This window comes from Myodes glareolus, chromosome 22 (assembly GCF_982192425.1).
Source record: "Myodes glareolus chromosome 22, mMyoGla1.1, whole genome shotgun sequence".
Lineage (NCBI taxonomy): Eukaryota > Metazoa > Chordata > Mammalia > Rodentia > Cricetidae > Myodes > Myodes glareolus.
The window spans coordinates 33,644,679-33,668,271 of NC_142047.1; the positions used below are offsets into that span (position 1 = coordinate 33,644,679).

Below are 23,593 nucleotides of genomic sequence, written 5' to 3' on the forward strand. Positions count from 1 at the left end.
CCTCCCTTCCTTTTTCCCTCCCTCCCTTCCTTCCTTCCTCTCACCATCTTTTCACATCCTCTCTCTCCTCTTTTCTAAGCCTTAGAACCTCTTCAAATGAAGCACAAGCTCTGGGCACAACTGACAACAGGAAATCCACTGTCTTTTCTCAGCAAGTTCATGTTTTCTCCTATTTCTCATCCACCAATAGAAAACCTGTTTTCCCAAAGCCCTATTGCCTTCATAATTTCACAAAGCTGCTCCCAATAGATCATAAACTACAAACTGGGCTCTTAGCATCTGTGACCTCAGGTGTTTGGAGGCCAAGTCAGGAGGATTATATAAGCCCAGGGCAAGATAACAAAGCCCACAGCTCAGAAACAAAACCAAAAATCATAATCTCAGTAATTTGCAAATGGTATCAAATGTACGGTTTTGTAGACTGAGAAGCAGGTTCCTGATGCCCACAGATTTGCTGTGTGGTGACACATTGGTCTCTTACTAGAGGTCTCAAGAATTAAATCTTGTGCCCTCTGCTGGTAAAATATATAAACAACTCTAAGGACAACATTAAGTTCTGGTTGACTTGAACTGGGGACAGGAAAGATTTTTCTTCCTAGTGAGACTGACCATGCAGGTTGTTTCCATTCTATATGTAGAGCATTTATTAATGTTTCTGCTTTTTATTTCTGCATATACACACTAAACTTCCAACAGGGAGTCAGAATATGTACTAGACTTTTGATAGTGATCTCACTTTTAGTATGCTTGGCTGTGGATTGCTTATATGGGGCTAGGGCTTGATCTGAGGGCTTGTGTGTATTAGGCAAATGCTCTATCCCAAACTATTCCCGTAGACTGTTTTGTGACTGGCTAGGACACAAACGTTTTTGTCTCCTTTTATTGTGGAATGCCATCCAACTGTGCGCACGACACATTCTATCTACTTGCCCTAACTACGGACAACTGCTTCTTTTCACTAGGATATTGCTTCAGTTGCTTATTCCTCTTGTGTTTTTTTTGGACAAGCCCAGGCGGACCTTGAATTTGTGATATCACTGCTTTGGCTTCCTGAGTGTTCAAATTATAGAGATGAGTCTCCAATCCTAGTACGGGTTTTAATAAGGCTGTGTGGATATTCTCACACATTATTTTATATGATCACATGCACTCTAGTTCTGATTTTGCAAACTAGACCAGGATTGTCTAGTCATGAGACACATATGTTAAACATTTAAAGAAGTTGTAAAGTTAGGGATGTAGCTCAGTGGTAGAGAGCTTGCCCGGCATTTACAAGGCCTTGGGTGTGATGCCCAGCAATCTAGAAAATAAAATAGATGCAGAACAGATTACATAGGCTTGCAATCCTTTATATCCAGAGGTCTGAGGACAGCAATCACAAGTTAAAACCTGCCTGAGCTATATGTATGGCAAGTTCCAGGGAAGGCTGAATTAGTTATGATTTCCCTCTACATGAGAAGTACAAAAAATGGTAAAAATCTAATTTCAGTGAGTGGGTTTTTAAAGGGGGGGAAGAGGAAAAGAAGGAGAAGGACGTGGAGAAGGAAGAAAAAGAAAGGGAAGAACAGCAGGAGGAGAAGAAAGAGGAGGAGAAGAGGAAGAATTAATGAAGTTGGAAGGAGAATACGGTGGGAGTTTTGGGGGTCTTGAAGGTGCTGTGGTGCACAATATGATACATTTTATTAATGTATGAATTTACCAAAGAATATGACACAGTGTGACACCATATGACACATTTTATTAATGCGTGAATTTATCAAAGAATAAAAAATTTCCAATGATCTGGGAACACAGTTCAGCGGCACAGTACTTACTGGGCATGTGTAAGATCTGGATCCAATTCTGTCCAGTCTTTAGAAGCTTTGGGGTAATTGTCTGCATTAGTGATGCATGTTACTACCTGGGAGGCAAGAATGAAGAGGAGATCCTGTGTTTTATTGAATAGTGATTTATGTAGAAAAGTGACCAGTGAGTGTGGAGTACAAAGGCCTTACTACTCTGAACCAATTACCTCATCTCCATGGCCTTTAGACCTTAGAGTCATCGAAGCAAATTAGAAACCAAAATCAGCTACGGTAAATGTGAAACCCTTTGATCATCATGGGACGAACTGATAAATCTGTGGGGAAATAACTTTTTGTAGATTAAAAAAAATCCAAAGTTAGGTCTAGGACCTGATTTTGTTTGCTCATCTTGACTGGCCTCAGGTCTTCAAGGTCATCTCTGAGTTTAGAGGAGACCCCCTGACCCTCCAACCACAGTTCCAAGAGCTGATGGCAGATTTCACATTTCTGATCCCTGCCCTGCAAGAAACATATGCCCAGGTAGGAAACCATCTCTAGGAAAGATGGTATCATATATGTATTGTTTTATATCTCAAAAGCTACTGTGGGGTTAGAATTAAAGCTTCATTCATCCATCCTGTGCTCCCTTCTCCTGTACCCACCCCAAGAGTATAGTACCAGTCATATGGGTAGAGGGATATACCTCTATCTATCTATCTATCTATCTATCTATCTATCTATCTATCTATCTATCTACTATCTATCTATATCTATTATCTATGTGTTTGCTGTTTCAAGCTAATTGAACATCATTAGTGATGATTCTTGCAGTGCCCTCTCTGAACACGAGGGGGCAGGAGAGAAACGAGAATACTCTGGCCTAGACAGCTGGGCAGATAGAAGCTGGACAGCTGGCCCTTCCTCTGAGGACAGATGAGCTGTGTCTGATAACTTTCGCAGGAGCCTGAAGACATCACTGAGCTCCTGCTATAGACACACCTCTGTGAGGAATGATATCTGCTGATGTACAGAACAGTTCACCGAGTGACTTTTAGATGCTAAGTAACTCTCTTAACTTTGGAAAGCTTTATTGCCCAATGATTTCTATGCAATCAAATTAATTTTTTTTACCAACATATTGTAATAAACTGGCAGAAGAATATGAGATAAGAAACAATACATATTTCAAGTATGAGAATAATTTTTTCAATGGAAAAATTTAGCTCATATTAATCATTGCCTGGTTTCTGCTCCCTGCAAACCGTTGATGCTTTCTGGTAAAACAGTTTGGAAATTCTACAGAATTTAAAAAATCAGGGACCGGCCGTCTATTTTAATTAAGATTTCTATTGTGGTGAAGAGACACAATGACCATGACAACCCTTATATAGGAAAACATTTAATTGTGAGGTCAAACCTACATTTTAGAGGTTCAGTCCATTAGTATCTTAGTGTGTAGCATGGTGGTGTGCAGGCAGACATGGTGCTGGCTACATCTTGATCAGAAGGCAACAAGAAGTGGACTAGGACCCTTAGCTAGCCTTCAACATTTTTGAAACCTAAAAGCCTGCCTCCACCATGACACACTTCCTCCAACAAGCGCATACTTTCTCCAACACAGCCACACCTCCTAATAGTGTCAAATCCTTTGAGTTTTTTTTTTCTTCAAGCCATCATTCCGTGGTCCCTAAAAGTATTTTTTCAATTTAATAGGTTTTAAAAAATATCAAACCAAATTCCCACTCCCTCCCCTTCTCCCATTCCCTCCACATGCCCCACCCCCATTTAATCCGAAGAGAAGGTAAGGCACATTGCTTTGTGGAAGGTCCAAGGCCCTCTCTACTATATCTAGGCTGAGTAAGGTAAACATCCATAGAGCATAGGAATCCAAAAACCTAGTACATGCAGTAGAGATAAGTCCAGGTGCGACTGCCAGTGGCCCCTCAGTCTTCCCCATCCATCATCTGTCAACCACATTCAGAGGGACTAGTTTGTTCCTATGCTTGTCCCTTCTCAGTCCAGCTGGAGTTGGTGAGCTCCCATTAGCTCAGGCAGACTGTTTCAGTGGGTGAACTCATCATGGTCTTGACCCCTTTGCTGATATTCTCATTCCTCCCACTCTTCAACTGGGAGCTCAGTCCAGTGCTCTGATGTTGGTCTCTGCCTCTATTTCCACCTGTTGTTGGACGAAGGTTCTATGGTGATATTTAAGGTGATCACCAGTCTGAATATAGCGCAAGTCAAGATCGGGCTCCCTCTCTTCTACTGTTTAGGGTGGAGTTATTCTTGTGGATTCCTGGGAATTTCTCTAGAGCTAGGTTTCTGCTAACCCTATAATGGCTCCCTCAATCAAGTTATCTCTTTTCTTGCTCTCATCTCTGTCCTTCCTCCATCTCAATTATCCCATTCCCTCAAGCTCTCCTCAACCCTCCCCTACTCTCTTCCTCTTCCCCTTCTATCCTTATTTCTCCCCCCCACCCCCATGCTCCCAATTTTTTCAGGCAATCTTGTCTGTTTCCAACTTCCAGGTGGATCTATGTTTTTCTCTGGGTTCACCTTATTACATAGCTTCTCAAGGATCATGAACTATAGGCTCAATGTTATTTGTTTATAGCCAGTATCCACTTATGAGTGAGTATATTTCATATTCATCTTTTTGGGTCTGGGTTACCTCACTCAGGATAGTGTTTTCTAGTTCCATCCATTTGCATGCAAAATTCAAGGTGTTATTTTTTTTTTTACCACTAAGTAGTACTCTAATGTGTAAATGTGCCACATTTTCTTTATCCATTCTTTGGTTGAGGGGCATCTAGGTTGTTTCCAGGTTCTGGTTATTACAAATAATGCTGCTATAAACATAATTGGCATCCAGTTATGCCAGCACCATTTGTTGAACATGCTTTCTTTTTTCCATTGTATAGTTTTAGCTTCTTTGTCAAAAATCAGGTGTTCATAGTGTGTGGATTAATACCCGAATCTTCAATTTGATTTCATTGGTCCTCCTGTCTGTTTTTATGCCGATACCAAGCTGTTTTCATTACTGTAGTTCTATAATAGAGCTTAATGTCAGAGATGGAGATGCCTCCAGAAGTTCATTTATTGTATAGGATTGTTTAGACTATCCTGGGTTTTATATTTTTCCATATGAAGTTGATTTTTGTTCTTTCAAGATCTGTGGAGAATTGTGTTGGAATTTTGATGGGGATTGCATTGAATCTATAGATTGCTTTGGTAGGATTGCTATTTTTACTATTACATTTTTACTATGTTGATTCTTCCTATCCAAGAGCATGGGAGATCTTTCCATTTTCTGATATCTTCTCTAATTTCTTTCTTTAATGACTTAAAGTTCTTGTCAAATAAATCCTTCACTTCTTTGGTTAGTGTTACCCCAAGATATTTTATGTTATTTGTGATTATTGTGAAAGGTGATGTTTCTCTGATTTCCCTCTCAGCTTCTTTATTATTTGTGTATAGGAGGGCTACTGATTTTTTTGAGTTGATCTTGTATCCTGTCACTTCACTGAAGGTATTTATTTATCAGTTATAGGAGTTCTCTGGTAGAGTTTTTGCGGTCACTTATGTACACTGTCATATCATCTGTAAATAATGTAAGTTTGACTTCTTCCTTTCCAATTTGAATCTCCTTGATCTCCTTTTGTTGTTTTATTGCTATTGTTAAAACTTCAAAAACTATGTTGAAGAGATATGGCCTTGGCAATTACCAACACAGGGTCTGGATGAAGGGGCAGAGAGTAACAAAGCCCACGGGCTCCACCCTCCCCAGCTGTCACAGTCACTGCTCTGTTGCAGTGGAGGACACCATGACCACAACAACTTGTAACAGAAAGCATTGCGTTGGGGGCTTGATACGGGAGAATTGTCTGTATTCTGTCAATCATTTTAATAAAACGCTGATTGGCCAGGCAGGCAGTATAGGCGGGAAAGCCAGACAGGAAGAAGGGGTGGAGCAAAGAGACTGGGAGTATTCTGGAAGCAGAGCTCCCTCAGCACTCCTGCGCAGACCACCGAAGAGGCAGTATGCAACTTGCCCAGCTGAGAAAGGTACGGAGCCAATGTGGCTAATGTAGAAAAAGATAATGGGGTAACATAAGTTATAAGAGTTAACAAGAAGCCTGACCTAATGGGCCAATCAGTTTATAACCTTATGGAGTCCTGTGTGTGATTTTCTTTGGGGTCTGCCTGCTGTGGGGTACTGGGCGGGACAGATACCCCAACAAGCCGGCCCTCATGTAACAGGGGCTTCCTTCCAGTTTCAGAGGATGAGTCCATGACCATGATCCTTGCAGGCAGCCTGGCAGCAGGCAGGCACACAAAGTGTTGGAGGAGTAGCTGTGAGCTTATATCTTGATCTGCCAGCAAGAGGCAGAGAGATGAATTGAGCCTCGTGTGGACTTTTGAAACCTCAATCCCACCTCCAGGGACACACCTTCTGCAACAGGGCTGCACCTCTTAAACAGTCCATCAGTTGGGAACCAAACATTCAAATGTATGAGTCTATAGGGGCCATTCACATTCTAACCAGCACAGAGCTTAGCTGAGAAAAGTCTGTAACAAGGAGAAGCACCATGAACATCAAGAAACATGAAGAGTCTTAATCCTGGGTCCTAAAACTTCTCAATCCAATGACCCATTAGTTCCTTTGGTCAAGGAATTGAGGGTAGGGAGATTAACTGACAGTAATGGCTGGGACCATAGACTGGCAGCAATTCACTGGAACTGCTACACCACCACAGCAGGGATTTTTGATTATTGCAGGAGGCAAGGAAATGCATGACTATGCCATGGTAGCAACAAGAGGAAGTTTTGCAGTGCTAAGCCAGGGTCCATAGAGGCAAGGGTAGGAAAACCTCCCTGATTGAGGTCAACCTGGTCTACAGAGCAAGTTCCAAGACAGCCAAGGCTATGCAGAGAAACTCTGCCTAGAAAATCAGAACAAAAGAAGGAAGGGAGGAAGGAAGGAAGGAAGGAAGGAAGGAAGGAAGGAAGGAAGGAAGGAATTCCTACCCCCCACATCCTCCAGCTGAACCCAAACACCTCAGATTCCCTGCCCCATGCACCCTAGTGAAATGAGTGGGAAAACAGTGTGATAGATCTAGCCCAGATGGTGTCTCTCTACCTGCAGGCCTGGACTAAGTTAGCCCCATCTTGAGTACACACACAGGGCAGGTGGAGGAAGCCTCCTCCATGAGAAGGGTACCATGCTGGTGTCCACACTTCCTGGGAATTCCCTTTGCCCAGCCACATGTAGGCACACTGCGTCTTGCACCCCTGAGTCCCCTGAACTATGCCGTGGTGTCATACGTGGGACTTCCTATCTTGTTGTCTTGTTAGGGTTTCTATTGTTGTGAAGAGACACCATGACAAAGGCAACCATTATAAAGACAAACATTTAATTGTGGTGGCTTGATTACCATTCAGAGGTTTTAGTCTATTATCATCATGGAGGTGAGCATGGTAGCTGGGAGTATGGTAGTATGCAGGCAGACATGGTGCTGAAGAATTCTATGTCTTGTTCCAAGGGCAACAGGAAGGAACTGTCTCACTGTGCATGGCTTGACTATATATGAGACTTCAAAGCCTGCCTTCACAGTGAAGCACTTCCTCAAACAAGACCACAACTACTCCAGTAAGGTCACTCCTTCCATTAGTGCCACTCCCTTTTGGAGCCCATTTTCTTTCAAACCATCTTACTGGCCATGTAAGTTCTGGGGCCCAGAGGACTTTAGGTCCTGAGGTGAGAATGTGCTCTGAGGTCTGGACCAGAATGGGGGGCTTCCTTCATCCCAGTCAAACAAAGTTTTCTGTCTGTGATGTGTAGGCTGCCATGCATTTTCAGATACGTGGCTAAGGTTTCTAAGAGAACAACTTCGCCAGTCTCCTGGGTCAGAGGTCAGTGCCTGCAGGGAGTCTAAAGATCTTTTGCTGTGGTGTGTGTCAAGGGTGGGAGAGGTAGGAACGCACAGACTTGTCTAAGCAGAAGACTTCCTTTACCCTGGCATCATGACCAATGGTTTCTCAATGTATAGAATTATCTTCCTGTTTTCCACAAATCCTGCTGAACAACAGTCTCTCTTCTCCATGTTCCACGTGACTGGTTTTTATTTAATTTCAATTCTTAGACCTGTCTTTGTTAGTGTTGTACTTAAACTTCGCATGCCCACCCTTTCAAAGTGTCTTTATTTTGTCATTTTCAGTGGTGCCAAATTGTTCTCAATGTGCCTTTTGAGCACAGCCCTGGTGTATCAGAAAGTTTATGTGTTCATAACAAAAATCCCACCAGAAGCAGCAAGCTCAGGTCTACGGCAGACACACAAGTGACCTGGATACTTGGAAGACCAAGGCAGGTGAATTTTATGAGCTCAAGAGTTTCAGGTCAACTGGTAACATATATACACACTTCAACTCAATTGCATATATGCATAGACTGATACATGTAACATGCATACATCAATTTGTATATATTATAACCTATGTTGCTTATTACCAATAGGAATTTGCTCCCAAGTTTGGAGACCATGAATTCCAAAGTTAAGGTACCATCAGGTGTGCTATATATTGAGGACTAGCTTTCTCACCAAAGATTGTTCTTTTTGGTTACACTGGGCTGATAGGACAAATAATGATGCCCCTGACCTGAGCGTCCTAGTGGCCTAACTCTCAGTATCCTCACTGTATAGTGCAGGTTTGAGTTGACCTGATAATAGATGTCACGGCGGCAAAGGACAAGGTCAGATAGAGACAGGGAAAGGCTTGGAGGCACACCTGGTAATTCAAGCAGGCTTTATCAACAGTACAGATTTGCTGAGTCACAGCACAGGTGTGTTTGATATTTGAAGAAAAGACCAACCTGCCTTTCAATATGACTATACCACTTTGCATCTGCTCCAGTCATGCATGTCTGAGCATGTCAGTGGCTCCATGTTTTGCCAACAGTGAGTATGTATGTGCATATGAAGTAGTTTCTCCATGAAGAGGATTCTGTAGACTTCAGTTCCTCGTCCCCTTCTTGTCTGTAAAGGAAAGGTTCCAGATCTACCCCTTCCAGCATACACACAGAATTTGAGAGTCTTCCTCATTCTACATGTTTACTATGGTCTTCAACCTCATCCGTGAAGGACCTCTGAACGATGGTGCACTGGGTGACAGAGCACATGGGAACTTCCCCCCACGCCATGCTACACAGCAGCTCAGGAATAAGAGGACCACCAGGTTGTCCAGGTAACACAAAGATGTTACTTCCATGTCTTTGAGCTTGGAAGAAATGGAGGAGGGTGGGTGGACCCTTCAGCTCCCACAGCCCAGATGGTCTCCATAAAGGGAGCTGAGGAGAGAGAACATCTGCCTATTCAGGGTCTGGAAGCACAGAGTGTGGAGGGAGACACTAAATCTATAGCATTTATGGGTGGGATGATTTTTATGTTCCACATTGCAAGCACCAGGGGGCAGAAGAGAGACAAAGACGGTCTCAGCCTTGGCTCAGTGGCTGGGCAGAGAAGATCCCTTCCTTTGAGTGCAAGAAGACTGCTGCCTGATGCTCTCACTGGGGACCTGAGGCGTTTGTGAGCTCCTGCTGCACACATGCATCTGTGAAGACTCCATTTCTGTTGACAGACACAGGACACCTCTCCAAATGGTCTTTAGACTTTCAGGAGCTGTGTCATTTTTGAAAACATCTGACATCAAATGGTTTCTATGCAACCACATTTATCCACTTACCAGCATAGATGGGTAAATTTTGCATGAAAGTATGAGCTATGTAATTACATTCAGGGAAATTTGAGTCTCCTTCTTTCATTGGAGGAAGTCCCCCTGAGCTCCTCTCAGCCAATCATTGCCTAGTCTCTGCTCCAGGGCAACCGCTTTCTAATGCTACAGTTTGGAAACTGCAAATGATTTAGAAACATCAGAATCCTAGTTATCCTGTCTCTGAAAAGATTCCTATGTGACTGGGCCCATTACTAAATAAAATGCCGTTACCGTTATGTTCAAGCGTGCTACTTCCAAGTACAGAGCTGAGCTCGGGGAGTCTTGCTGAAGAAAGAGAGGAAGAATTATAGTACCCAGGAGATCCTGACAGGGGTGGGACACAGAGACAGCTGAGCTGAGCTCATAGGAGCTCAAGGACTCTGGACCAACAGGTAGGGAGCCTCCAAGAGACTGACTTAGGCCCTCTGCCTGTGCGTGACAGTTGTGCAGCTTTGTAAAGTTCCTAGCAGTGAGATCAGGATCCATCTCTGGCATTTAACTGGCTTTTGGGTACCTGTTCCTCATGCTGGATTACCTTGCCCAGCCTTGACACAAGGGGAGGAGCTCAGTCCTGCCTGAACTTGATGTGCCATGCTTTGTATAAGTCCACAGGAGGCCTGCCCCTTTCTGAGCAGAGATGGAGGAGGAGTGGATAGGCAAGGGTGCAGATGTGAAGTGTGTGAGGGTGGGGCAGAAGGAGAGGAGGAAGGGGAAACTGCAGTCAGTATGTAAAATAAACGGAAAGAAATTATTTAAATAAAATAAAATATAAAAAGAGAAAGAAGGAAATTGAAAAGGGGAAAAAAGATTCATGTGTCCTGCCTTTAGATAACAGTGTCTCTCCATATGTGCAAACATCTCATTTTGCCCAATCCCTAGCTGACCAACCTGAACGACCTGATTTTGACTACTTTTAAACATGCTCTTGTGAACTTTGTAAGTATGAGCTTTTGTGATTAGTGTTTTCAGTTCCTTGAACTAAAGACCTGGTATGAAAATTACTCAATCACAGGATAAAAATGTTTAAATTTTAAAGGAACCGTCTGTCGTCTATAATGACTACATCATCATGTGTCTCCCCCAGTGGTCTAGGAGAGTGCCAGTGGCTCCATGTCTTTGCTGACACTTGGCTTTATGGGTTATCGTGAATAGGAATATAGTAGTATCTCGTTGAAGGAATTTTATGGACTTGAGTCTCTACATTCTTCTCTCCTTCTCTATCAGTCTGTCCGTCTGTCTGTCTGTCCATCTATCTCATTTCTTCCATCTCTCATCCTCTCCCTACTCATTCTCTGCCTCCCTTCACAAAACAGAACCTGAGCATCTCCTTCATTTCCCATCTTCACTAAGGCCATGGCCATCATCCACATGGGGCCTCTGATGATGGTGCAGTGAGTAGCAGCACATGCAGGAGTTTCCAGAACGGAGGGGCAAAGATTGTCTGGGATTAGGAAGCGCAGGGATGCCAGAAATTCATTGGGATTCCAGTTCCTTCATCCTGAGATTAGCAGAACTCGGGACTTCTCAGTCCTCGTGGTACAGCAGGTCCTTAGGTTGGGAATTTGGATTGGAGAGAACACCTGCTAAGAAAGGCTAGGATCACATCAGGACAGAAGTGCATTGGAGGGGTCACACTGAATCAAAGGAGCCCTGTTGATTAGAGGAGGCAGGGGCTGAGCCTGCCTCCTGTGACAGGAAAACAGACGAAGATACCAGGGAAGAAGTCCCACAGTGCCGCGCTGTGGGGCTCTAGACTATTTAGATGATAGCGAAGATAATTTAGAGCCAAAGCCAATTCTCAGTGGCACTAAGGGTTTTCTGACCCTGACCTCCATGCCACTTCCTCTAGGAATTCAGTCTGGACTGTGTATGGGCTCCTGATCCTGCATCCTTTGATATATCATGTCAGGGTTTTATGGTGACTCTAAAACTCCTACTTATACACCTTTATCTCAGGTTCATCATAGTTCATGAGACCTCAGATTGACCACAGTGTTGGAGCCTGCAAGGCCCAATCAACTGCTTGTCACATGGTTACATATGATATTGATCAGGAGGTAGTAAGAGAACTTCACTCCAATCCTGATGACCTAAGCCCCACTTTGGGCTTCATATTGTGGAATTAGAGTATGACTTCTACAAATTGTCCCTTCACCTCCATATGTGAGCCAGGGCCTGGGAGGATCCACACATACACATACACATATGTACATGACCACAATAAGTAAATAAATAAGTAACTTAAAAATATTTGTTAAGTGGATAAATGACTGTGAGGTTGATCTTGGCAGGAGCAAACCACTAGAGGAGAGACACATCTTGAGGGTAGAGTGAATAGGGGCTGGGGACTTTAAAAGCACCCGAACTGTACTGTGTTTTGGTTAAACATCCATTACCTAATGGGGGGGTGTCCAAGTAGACCCTAAGAATATTGTAGAGAACAGGAACCCTGGAACGAGGCTCAGTAAACTGAGACTTCAAAGAACAGAGGAGTCTTGAGGATTAAGGTCGCATATAGAGCTCCTGTGTCTGCTTGTCTCTCCTGCAACATCTTGAATGTGTACTCACCCACAGAAGCCCCCTGTCTCTCCTGTGACATCTTGAGTGTGTCCCTACTCACAGAAGCCCTCTGTCTCTCCTGTTACAGCTTTCTGTCCATGTGTGAGGACAGGGCTCCTGATGTCCCAGAAGAGCTTCAGAATCCATACTGTGCCTTTCTAGATCAGAGAGAAAATGGAAACAGCAGAGGTGACTTTGCCCTGCCTCCTGGACATTGGCTCCTTTTGCTTCTGACTAATCAGTTCTCCAACAATGAGAACTTTGCCCCACCACACAAAGTTCCCTCCTACATCCTTTTGATTTAAATTCTTACCTAGGGAAGACCCACACATTCTGCTTCCTGTTTGTCAAACACGGTCGTTCTACATAGCAGCACCGACTCAGGCCTGAGAGCTGATCATGCTGCTGAATCAACTTCATAGCTGGCTTAATGCTGTGGTCTTTGGGCTCCTGCTTCTCCTCCTCCATGTGCAGGGTGAGGCTCTATAGCTGCCAATGGGAAATGACTAGAATCAGAGCTTCCAAATTCTGCACAATCAGAGGCTCAGTTTGTGGGAGGGAAAGCCAGGGAACGAGGGTGTGGTTGGGGCGATGGAAAAGAAAGACTAAAGTGTGGGAAACATGTGTCTCCCAATCCTCTGGCCAAAGCACACAGATTTTGTGGGAGCTTAGCACACAGAGGGGCAGAGGTTTTTAAGATCACTCCATAGTGAGGAGATAGTTCAGTGTAAGGAGCTCTGGAAAGATCTAGACAATTCAAGGAAGAGCAAGCTGAAGAAATTTTTCCCTCCTCAATGTATGGCTCTTACTGTAGCCACTGCTGAACTTTTGGATAAGAATGACAATAATCATGATTTCATGTGGCCAGATAGCTCAGAGTGTGTGAACTCTTTGGCCAGAGAAATGTTCTGACTCCCTTCAAAGGGCAATAGGAAAGGTTCCTGGCTCTAAGGGATAGGGAAGTTCCCACACTCACACCCCACAGCTGAACTAGGAGGCCCTGGGTTCTCTTCTTTTGTGCCCTGGTAAAAGTGAGATGGGATCTTCCACAATCTTCTGTAGCTGATTACATGAAACTAACTAAGATGTCATCTCTCCACCCAGGTCAGGACTCCTCAGACGCCAGCCCCATCAGAAACACACACGCAGGCCAGGTCCGAGGCAGCCTTGTTCAAGTCACTGATGCCAAACTTGGTGTCCACAGCTTCCTGGGAATTCCCTTTGCCAAACCGCCTGTAGGACCACTGCGCTTTGCACCTCCTGAAGCCCCTGAACCATGGAGTGGTGTGAGAGATGGAACCTCACATCCATCCATGTAAGTTCTGGACTGAGAGGATGTTTGACCCTGGGGTGAACATTTGCTCTAAGCCCTGAATCATTCTGAAGTCTTTCCTCCGTCTCAGCTCCATAGCAGTTTTTTTTCCCATTGTGAGGAGACCACCATGCATTTTTCTGATGCATGTGCTAAGGTTGAGTAGAACAATTGTACTAGCTCCTGGGTCATACTTTGGCATCCATAGGGAGTTAGATTGCAGGTACTGTAGAGAGGAACAAAAATAAAACTGATCACAACTTCAAATTAACCCCAGTGTTCTCTGTCACAATGGGAGGGATCTCTAGGCATGAGTTGTGTGACCTATTAAGCAGAGAGCACCCCTGAATCCAATAGAATACACGTCAGGTTCTGAGGTGTGCAGCAGGATGGATACTGGCTAACCCCACCATCACAGTCACTGTGAGAGCGTATAGGGCCGAGCATCATTGACCGAGGAACTATAAGTAACTAATTCACTCTGAAAACAGCATAGGAAAAAGATGTTTCCTGGGAGTCTGTACATGGGATGAAGGATGCCTTTCCAATTCAGAAGTCACACATACATATGACTCCCCAGCCACCCTGTGCATAGCTGAAAGCCCAGAAGAAAAGGGAGAAGAGATATTTGTCAGCATTTATACATTATGCTTTTTTAGTTGTTCCAGAATGTTGCTGAAGGCTGCTCTTTTGTTCCTGGCCATCCAGACCCCAAACAACCACACAGAAACTGTATTGATTAAAACACTGCTTGGTCAATCACTTAAATGTATTGCTAAGTAGTGCTTATATCTTAAATTAATTCATTTCTATTATTCTGTGTATCACTACGAGGTTGTGGCTTACCAGCAAGGTTCTGGTGTCTGTTTCCTTGGCATCTCTGTTGCTCCATCTTCTTTCTCCCAGCATTCAGTTTAGTTTCCCTGCCTAGCTCTATTCTACCCTGCTAGAGGCCCAAAGTAACTTCTTAACCAGTGGGATACAGAGGGGAATCCACATCACCAGAAAACATTGTTTTCTGATCTTACATAACAAATCACACAGACCAGGAACTGGTGAACATGCACTTCCCACCCATGTCATTTCACTTTATAAATATAATTTTATTGGAATTCTAAAAAAAGAAAGAAGTTCCCTGAGAGTCTGTACATGGGTGAAGGATTTCTCACTGCCCTTTAGGGACAATGGACTCACTGCTCATTGATTCCTCTAGTACCTGTGGAGCACAACACTCCAACATTGCATCTAAGTTTGTTTTCTGTTGCTGCAATAAAGTACCAACAAAAGCAACTTAGGGGAGAAAGATACTACTAAACCTCTAAATTATAATCCATCATGTTGGGGAAGTTACGCTGAAAGAAAATTACAGGAGCTGGTCACATCACATCCACAACCAGGAACAGAGAGGAGAAAACGCTTGCATGCCTTGCATTGCTAAGGTCTAGGTCACTTTTCTATTCTTATGCACTTCAGTGAGTGTCACCACATACAGCCAATCATTTCCATAGAGACACCAAGATGCCTCTGTATACCAGACTCAAAAATAAAACAACACACAGACCCAACCAAACCGGAGGACTCCACCCCAGCTTTCATGGAGCCTGTGGCCATCACCTTGGTGGGAAAGAACTTCAGAGGGGGAACATGTGTTAACAGGACATCATAAGGAGTAGAAGCTAGAGGTGGCCAGGAAAAGATTCAGAAGCACATTTGGTTTGGACCACCATGTATTTCTTGGAATATTTGTCTTCTGTTTCCATCAGGTGTCTACAAAACCTTGAAACCATGAATCCAGAGGGCCTGACGGATATGGAAGTGACCATGCCTCCTATCTCTATGTCTGAGGACTGCCTGCATCTCAACATCTACACACCAGCTCATGCCCGTGAGGGCTCTAATCTGCCTGTGAGTGTCAGGATATGGTCAACTTGGAGACTGGGCATGCCTTTCAAGATGATTAGAAGGGACAGAAGCAACCTGAGCTCCATTGCAATGTGGGCCCTGCTGAAATGTCTTCCTAATTTAGGTCAAAGAAGGGTTTTTCAGCTACACTAAGTATCTGAAACTATCACTAGAGCACTGAGTTATTAAAAACTCTAGCTCTTTGATAAAACAAGGATGTATTCTATAACCTCAGTTCTGTAGAACCACTTAGGTTCTCAAGTCTCAACACTGAGGTTACCTATGTCTACTTTTGAATTATCTGTTTTGCAAATGAGAGTTGATGACTCCATTTTTCAAACTGGGGAGATATCCATGGAGACAGCCTCCTTGTTCTACTATGAAGAGTCTGAGTGATGTTAACATTACTGTATACATAGAGCCATTAACTAAAATGCAGATACTTGCTGGGTATGGGGATGAGAATTGCACAGATGGGGGCTATTAGAGGACCCTGATTGTGACCAAGACCCTGAAGCCCTGAGGATCTGTATGTATTTGTATTGCTGCACAGAAACCCAGAAGCTGACACTCTAGTAAGTAGTCCTGCAGAGGTTGGACTGAGTAGGGGTCGCCTGGCATCTCTCTTTGCTCCTCCAGGTGATGGTGTGGATCCATGGTGGTGGTCTGGTTGGAGGCATGGCTTCTGGAACTGATGGTTCCATGCTGGCAGCCATTGAGGATGTGGTGGTGGTCGCTATCCAGTACCGTCTGGGTGTCCTGGGCTTCTTCAGGTGAGACTAGGGCTGGTTGGGGCAATGGTAACTGAGAAGAACCGAGACAGCCCTTTGATCCTTGTCCCTTCCACTTCATAGCACTGGAGACCAGCACGCCAGAGGCAACTGGGGCTACCTGGACCAAGTGGCCGCCCTACGCTGGGTCCGACAAAATGTTGCCTACTTTGGAGGCAACCCTGACTGTGTCACCATCTTTGGCGGGTCAGCAGGTGGCACAAGTGTGTCTTCACTTGTTGTGTCCCCAATGTCCAAAGGACTCTTCCACAGAGCCATCATGGAGAGTGGGGTGGCCCTGCTGCCTGACCTTATCTCTGACACCCACGAGAAGGTCTACACTGTGAGTGCCCTCAACCACCATAGTCCTTCTCTGCCCCTTCAGCCTTCATCTCTGGTACTCTGGTCTTTTGTTAAGAGGGGAAAATAATGACCATGGAAAATAGTTTCTTTCCAGCAATTGTTGAGAAACTCTGGGGTTGGCTTCTATTCATCTCTACTCCATATGGGGCGAGTATGCTATCGGACCATCTAACTTCTCCTAGTAGTTTCCACCGTTGACAGAAATAAATACACATGCTTTGGGAGATAGCTCAGTGCATTTTTTTTTTTAAAAAAGTGTTTGAAGTGTAAGCCTGGGGACTTACGTTCAAACCCCCAAAACCCACAGAAGGCTGGAGATGGTAGCATGTGTCTGTCATTCCAATGTTCCTGTGGTGAGGTGGGCGGCAAAGACAAGGGAATCCCTGGATGTTCACAGGGCAGCTCAGCTAGTGTAGGAGCAGAAAACAAGAGGACACCCTGTCTCATATAAGGGGCATCTGTGAAGAAAGGAGACCTGGTCCTCTAACGTTTACATATAAACACTGGCACACTTACTCCTTTCTCTCACATATGATATACAGAAGGATGATGGCTGCGGTTAGCAAAACTGCACTAAGGGAAAATGTGTGGCGGTAGAGAGGATACTGCTTGATGCCTGTCACCTTTGAGGAAAAGGTCCTGTTATATTTATAACAATCCACACCAAACATACACTATAGTGTGATATTTAGGATAATATCATCAAGTTGGGGTTGTAAAAATTTTTCTCCTCACTGGTTCCCCTTCACAGACAGTGGCCAACCTGTCTGGATGTGAGACCATGGACTCAGAGGCCCTGGTGCACTGTCTGAGAGGCAAGAGTGAAGCAGAGATTCTGGTCATTAACAAGGTAAGTAAAATTGTGTGCTTTGGGACATTTAGTCAGACTTTGTGTTCTTTAGTTCTGTGTACACTATGAACACTAAGATAGGCTAATCTAAGTATAGATTCTCTTTTGGAGTGAGCTGAGAACCCCAAGGATAGTAGGAAATGTGAAAACAGTGAAGATAACTCAGTGGACATCAACATACATATTTCATTGACCTTCAACATTGACTTTTAATGCCCCTCAGGTCTTCAAGGTCATCCCTGCTGTGGTAGATGGGGTTTTCCTACCCAAACATCCCCAAGAGTTGTTGACTTCTGTGGATTTTCACCCTGTCCCCAGCATCATTGGTGTCACCAATGATGAGTATGGCTGGATTCTCCCCATGGTGAGTCTCAGTTCCAATCATTTGGGAGATTGGAGACTCATATGTTAAACAGTGAGAACTAAATACATATTTAATCCAAGTTCATCAGATTCCACACTTAACTAGGTCTTCTATTTTCCAGATCCTAGGCTCTGCTCAGACAATAAAGGAAATAACAAGAGAGAACCTGCAGGCTGTTATGAAGAATACAGCAGTACAGATGGTGAGATACCTCTGGTTCTATCCAAATGGAGACGTCCCTCATATCTCCTCTCAGACAGCATCCCTATTAACAAAAGTCAGAATACATGTGTGAATCTGTGTGGGGTGACCTCAGAGCACGGATCTTTTTACCTATGCTGTATCTCTGCCCAGGCCTCACTCTCCCCATACCAAAGTTGCTGCCCAACTAACCGAGATCATGCCTAACTACATTCATCCTGATCTCTTGGTGTAGATGCTGCCTCTCGAGTGTAGTGACCTGCTAATGGAAGAGTACATGGGGGACACTGAGGATCCCCAAACCCTCCAATTACAGCTTACAGAGATGATGGCAGACTTCATGTTTGTGGTCCCTGCACTCCAAGTAGCACATTTTCAACGTGAGTATATCTGTAACAAGGATTAGGGGAGCAGCTCAGAGATGTGGGTCACGGGTGAGCACTGTGGAGCAGTGTGATATCCAGCAGTGATATCCAGTTTAGTAGAGTGACTTCCAGGTACAGAGGAGAAAATGAGCTGCTGATAATCTATTAACTTGGCTTAACCATCCGGTTGGGAAGGCCATGAGCACTGCTTTGCCCTGAGCTTTTCCACAGCTAGAGCTCCAGCCTGGAATTTTCTCTCCCTTTAACATTTATAATTCCAAGTAAATTTATATCAAGGTACCTTGTCAGCAAATATGTATCAGAAGAAATCCACTTGATAGATTACTAAGTCTTATTTGTCCTTACCTCCAGGTCCCCATGCCCCTGTCTACTTCTATGAATTCCAGCACCAGCCCAGCTTCTTCAAGAGTTTCAGGCCATCCCATGTGAAGGCTGACCATGGTGATGAGATTACTTTTGTCTTTGGATATTTATTCTTTGACATGAAATGTGAGTCTTCCTTATTCTCCTTGAGCTGACTGAGGTCCCAGATGACACCCTAGGGACTCCTGAGATCTCAGTTCATTTGGTGAAAACTAGACTCTGGGAGAAAATAAAATCAACTCTGTGCCGTGTAATAGCCTAAAAAATAATACCAAGATTAGAATCTGAACCTGTCCCTGTCTAGCCTGTGATGGAGGTGACAGCACACTGGGGCAGGAATTCCTTTCAAGGATTGCAAGGATGTTGAATATTGTATAGCGAAGAAGGGAGATAATAAAATCAGTAGTTTAGGGTCTGACAACAGCTGGAATTGTGAGGGTGAAGCATAAATTGGCAGTTGTGTGAGGTGTCATGGACTTCAACATTTATTTTTCTCATGACTTTAGTCAACCTCACTGAGGAGGAGAAGCTACTGAACAGGAGGATGATGAAGTACTGGGCCAACTTTGCAAGACATGGGTGAGAACACATCTTTCTCTCAACCCTCCCTATATGGGTTATAGGGGTATGTGGGTCTCTAAATAGGTCTCTCTTTTAGGTGGTGGTCTCTTTAGCATTTCTGACTCTTCCATCACAAGATATATTCTTCTCTATTGCATAGCACATTTATATAGATACTTTGTAGGTGTCAGTTACTTGTCATCTACAGTGACCTGGTTCCTGAGTCATGATGCTCTGGTTCTGTTCTTTATATCTTTCCTCTTAGATGCAGTCAAGTAGTCTTCCCCCACATGGAGCAGAAACTAGTGGGTGACACATGTATTTCTTTATCAGGACACCTGTCCCATCAGCCCCATTAACCACTGGCCTAATTATACCATAGCCATGACCAAAATCAGGGGATCAGATTTGAATCATAATGACTTCACTCTTCTTTGTTGGGTGTCATATCCATAGGAACCCCAACAGCGAGGGTCTACCCTATTGGCCTGTGTTGGACCATGAAGAGCAATACCTGCAGCTGAACATCCAGCCTGCTGTGGGCCGAGCCCTGAAGGCCAGAAGGCTGCAGTTCTGGACCCAGACTCTGCCTCAGAAGATCCAGGAGCTAAAGAAATCTCAGAACATGCACAAGGAGCTATAGTGCCCTGTGTGAGGAATGGTGTGTAACATTGGTTACTTGTGGGGTCACCTTAAATTTCCCAAAATATACTGAGTGACCTGGGTTGATCCTAACACTCACATAACCTCTGTGCTTGTCTGTTCTTCTACATTTATCACGAATTTTCTGCAGGTGACTCTATCCCGCTGGGTCATCTTTGTTAGATTCACTCAATAAATGCTTCCATAACCATGCGGATTTTGTGAGCCACCCAAGACAGGCTCATTTCCTTTCAGACTCCTCTGGTACTAGGCCCCTTCTATCCTTCCTCTTTAAATTGTTATCTTCACTGTCATCTTCTCCAAGACTAAAGTGCTCTTTAAAATAAAACAAAAGTTTGAAAAACAATGATGTAAGTTCTTCAAAGACCCCATATCATATTGGTGAGGTCTGTCAAAATCACATGCCTTATCTCATTAGGTTCATTTTGGAGATCATGAAGTTCAACATTAGGATACGAATCTGTTTGCTGTATTGTGATGACTAGCTCTCTGACCCAAAGTTGATGAGTAAATGGGATATTTAATAGTTCTCAGGATCCAGACCTTCACTAAGCCTCAGTCTTAATAATATCTCATTAGAACCAAAATATCATGGTGTAGGAGGATCTTCTTTCTATGTGTTGCTTTCATTGGTCAAATAAAGAAACTGCCTAGGCCTTTTGATAGGGCAGAACTTAGATAGGCGGGGAAGACAGAACAGAATTCTGGGAGGAAGAAGGCAGTGTGGAAGACGCCATGGCTTTCTTCTCCAAGATGGATGCTAGTTAGACTCATGCTGGTAAGCCACAGTCAAGTGGCGATACAGATTATTAGAAATGGGTTGAATCAAGATATGAGAGTTAGCCAATAAGAGGCTAGAACTAATGGGCCAGGCAGTGTTTAAATGAATACAGTTTCCATGTAATTATTTGGGGGGCTAAGCTAGCTGGGTGGAGGGGCATCAGGAATGCAGCCCGCTGCTCATCCTACTACAATATCATTAAAGAATTTCTTTTTTAAAATTGTTTTTAATGAGTTATATATTTTTCTCTCTGTTCACCTTCCTTCCTCTCCCCTCCACTTCTACCCTATTCCATGGTACCCATGCTTCCAGTTTTTCAGGAGATCTTATCTTTTTCTACTTTTCATGTAGATTAGATCTTAGGGTCCTCATTGTTGTCTAGGTTCTCTGGGATTGTGAACTGTAGGCTGTTTTTTTTTTTTGCTTTATGTCTAAAAGCCACTATGAGTGAATACATATTATATTTGTCTTTCTGGGTCTGAGTTACCTCACTCAGGATGATGTTTCCTAAACACAACCATTTTCCCACAAATTTCAAGATATCTTTATTTCTTTCTGCTGTATAGTACTGCATTGTATAAATATACCACATTTTCCTTATCTATCCTTTGGTTGAGGGGCATTTAGGTTGTTTCCAGGTTCTAGCGATGACAAACAATGCTACTATGAACATAGTTGAGCACATGTCCTTTTGGTACAATAGAACATTCTTTGGATATATACCCCAAATTGGTGTTACTATGTCTTGAGAAAGGTTGTTTCCTAATTTTCTGAGAAATCACCACACTGACATCCCAAGGGGCTGTACCAGCTTGCACTCACACCAGCAATGAAGGAGTGTTCCCTTTACCCCACAACCTCTCCAGCATATGCTATAGAGATGGATACTTTGCATTGGTATGGATCTTGGTTTATTGATACAAATTTAAGGTCAATTCTGTTATATATATATATTTCTGCTCTTGATTAAAATATTGTGTTTGTGCAGTTCATTTAAAATATAATGTATAATTAAGAAATATAGGTTAATAGATAATCACCTATAATAGTCAACCTTGTAGTCATGTTAGATAGACTTTCCAAATATACAGAGATGTATTTCAGATAGATAGGTATTCTTCAAATCTTTCAGAGACCTTCAGAATATGGCAGCGAAATGTTTTAAGGAATTAGAACTTTCACGACAGTGAGATACATTTTCTCCTGGCAGCACCAATCTACTCCAAGAGGATGATGGCATTGAAGAGGCTTTTTATGGAGTTGGTTAGCCATTTGGACAAGAAATTGGTCTTGCCTGAACTGCTTAACTAGATTTGCAGGACCCACAGAGAAACGACTGCTGAACTTGCCTAAAGGTGAGATGGTCCTTTGGGGTTCCTGCTTCATGAAAGAATCTGCTAGACGTTCTGCAGAAAACAGAAGAAAAAAGGGACTGAAAACCTGCCAATAGAGGCTGAACTGTCTTTGAAATTTCCTGCTTTTTGAAAAGTCTGCTAGATACTATGTGCCTGTAGGCTGAAGATGGATACCCCAAATGGTACAAAAGAACATTGGATGACTTCCAGGCAGTGAGATGTCTCTGTCATTTACAGAGTTTTGGAAGTTGCTTACAATATACTTCCTGTTTACTTAGGTAATATTATATTCTTCTGGAGTCTTTGATGGAGTTGAAGAATAGATGTTACAGCTTTCCTTAGTTATGATAAAAGATAAAGCAAATATAAATATTGTAACTGTAATTCTTGCTTGATAACTGTTTCATTATATGTAATTTTACTATGTTAAAAATTAAAACCTTCCTTTATTTAAACAGAAAAGGGGAAGTGGTGTGGGAGGTCCTTCTGTCTATGTATTGCTTTTTGCTGGTTAATGAATAAAGAACTGCTTTGAACCTCTGGCAGGGAAGAACAGAACTAGGTAGAGAAAGCTAGGCTGAATACTGGAGTAAGAAGGGCAGGGTCAGAGAGACACCATGGAGCTACCGCCGGAGATAGACATGCTGAAACTTTCCTGGTAGGCCACTGCCTCTTGGTGATATACAGATTAATAGAAAATGGGTTAAATTAATATGTAAGAGTTAGCCAATAAGAAGATAGAGCTAATGGGTCAAGCAGTGATTTAATAAATACGGTTTCTGTGCAATTATTTTGAGTCTAAGTTATCCAGGCAGCCAGGAAGAACAAGAAGTTACTCTCCTCCAATAGTCTTCCATTTTTTTATTGGCTTATTTGTTCTTTTGATGACAAATTTCTTGAGTTCTTTGTATATTTTAGAGATCAGACCTCTGTCTGATGTGGGAATGGTAAGATCTTTTCCCATTCTGTAGGCTGTCATTTTTCTTGTTGACCATGCCCTTCTTTACAGAAGCTTTTCAGTTTCAGGAGGTCCCATTTATTAATTGTTTCTCTCAGTGTTTTCTTGACCTTGTAGACCTTATCTTCCTCCACAACCCAATTTGTCTCCAGGTATTTGGGCTTCTTCCTCTATCATATTGCCTTAAGTCAGGGATCTTGTCAGTGTTGTAATCTCCTTGTGCACTGTGAAGACATACTGCTGTGATTGGTGTAATAAAAAGCTGAATGGTTAATAACTAGACAGGAGAAATAGGCAGGACAACCAGGAAGAGAGAGGCAGAGGATTATCAAGACACACAGATGACATGGAGCAGGAGAATTGGTCAGACACTCAGAATGGGAGAGAGTTAAAAGTCATATGGAAGGACATAGATTAATAAATACATGGGTTTCTTTAAGTTATAAGAGCTACTGTGAGAATCCAAAGCTAAGGTTGAGCTTCCATAATTAGAAATAAGTCTCTCTGTCATTATTTGGGAGATGTTGGCACAAAGAAAAATCCTACTAGAGGCCTGTACACAGCAGGCTTCAGAGTAACCTCCATCATGGGAGTGAAGACAAGGCTTTGGGTAAACTCATGAAAAGGAATCCCAAGATTGAAGAGGTCCAT

The 23,593-nt window shown here is 43.2% G+C and overlaps 1 protein-coding gene across 3 annotated transcripts; it reads left to right on the forward strand.

Annotated features, from left to right (window-relative positions):
- Positions 1-12,434: 12,434 nt before the first annotated feature.
- Positions 12,435-22,336, forward strand: LOC146890134 (acylcarnitine hydrolase-like). 3 transcript variants are annotated; one of them, XM_085681597.2, is made up of 13 exons: positions 12,435-12,588; positions 13,218-13,428; positions 15,189-15,330; positions 15,967-16,100; positions 16,182-16,440; positions 17,212-17,310; positions 17,534-17,674; positions 17,796-17,876; positions 18,111-18,255; positions 18,613-18,750; positions 19,131-19,203; positions 19,642-19,846; positions 21,840-22,336. In XM_085681597.2, the coding sequence occupies exons 1-12, from the start codon at positions 12,513-12,515 to the stop codon at positions 19,826-19,828; spliced, it is 1,686 nt and encodes a 561-aa protein (XP_085537723.2). In that variant the 5' UTR covers positions 12,435-12,512; the 3' UTR covers positions 19,829-19,846; positions 21,840-22,336. The 3 variants fall into 3 exon arrangements, with proteins under 3 accessions (XP_085537723.2, XP_085537725.2, XP_085537722.2); XM_085681599.2 differs by lacking the exon at positions 21,840-22,336 and adding an exon at positions 21,762-21,780; XM_085681596.2 differs by lacking the exon at positions 21,840-22,336 and having other exon boundaries at positions 19,642-20,194.
- The last annotated feature ends 1,257 nt before the right edge of the window (positions 22,337-23,593 follow it).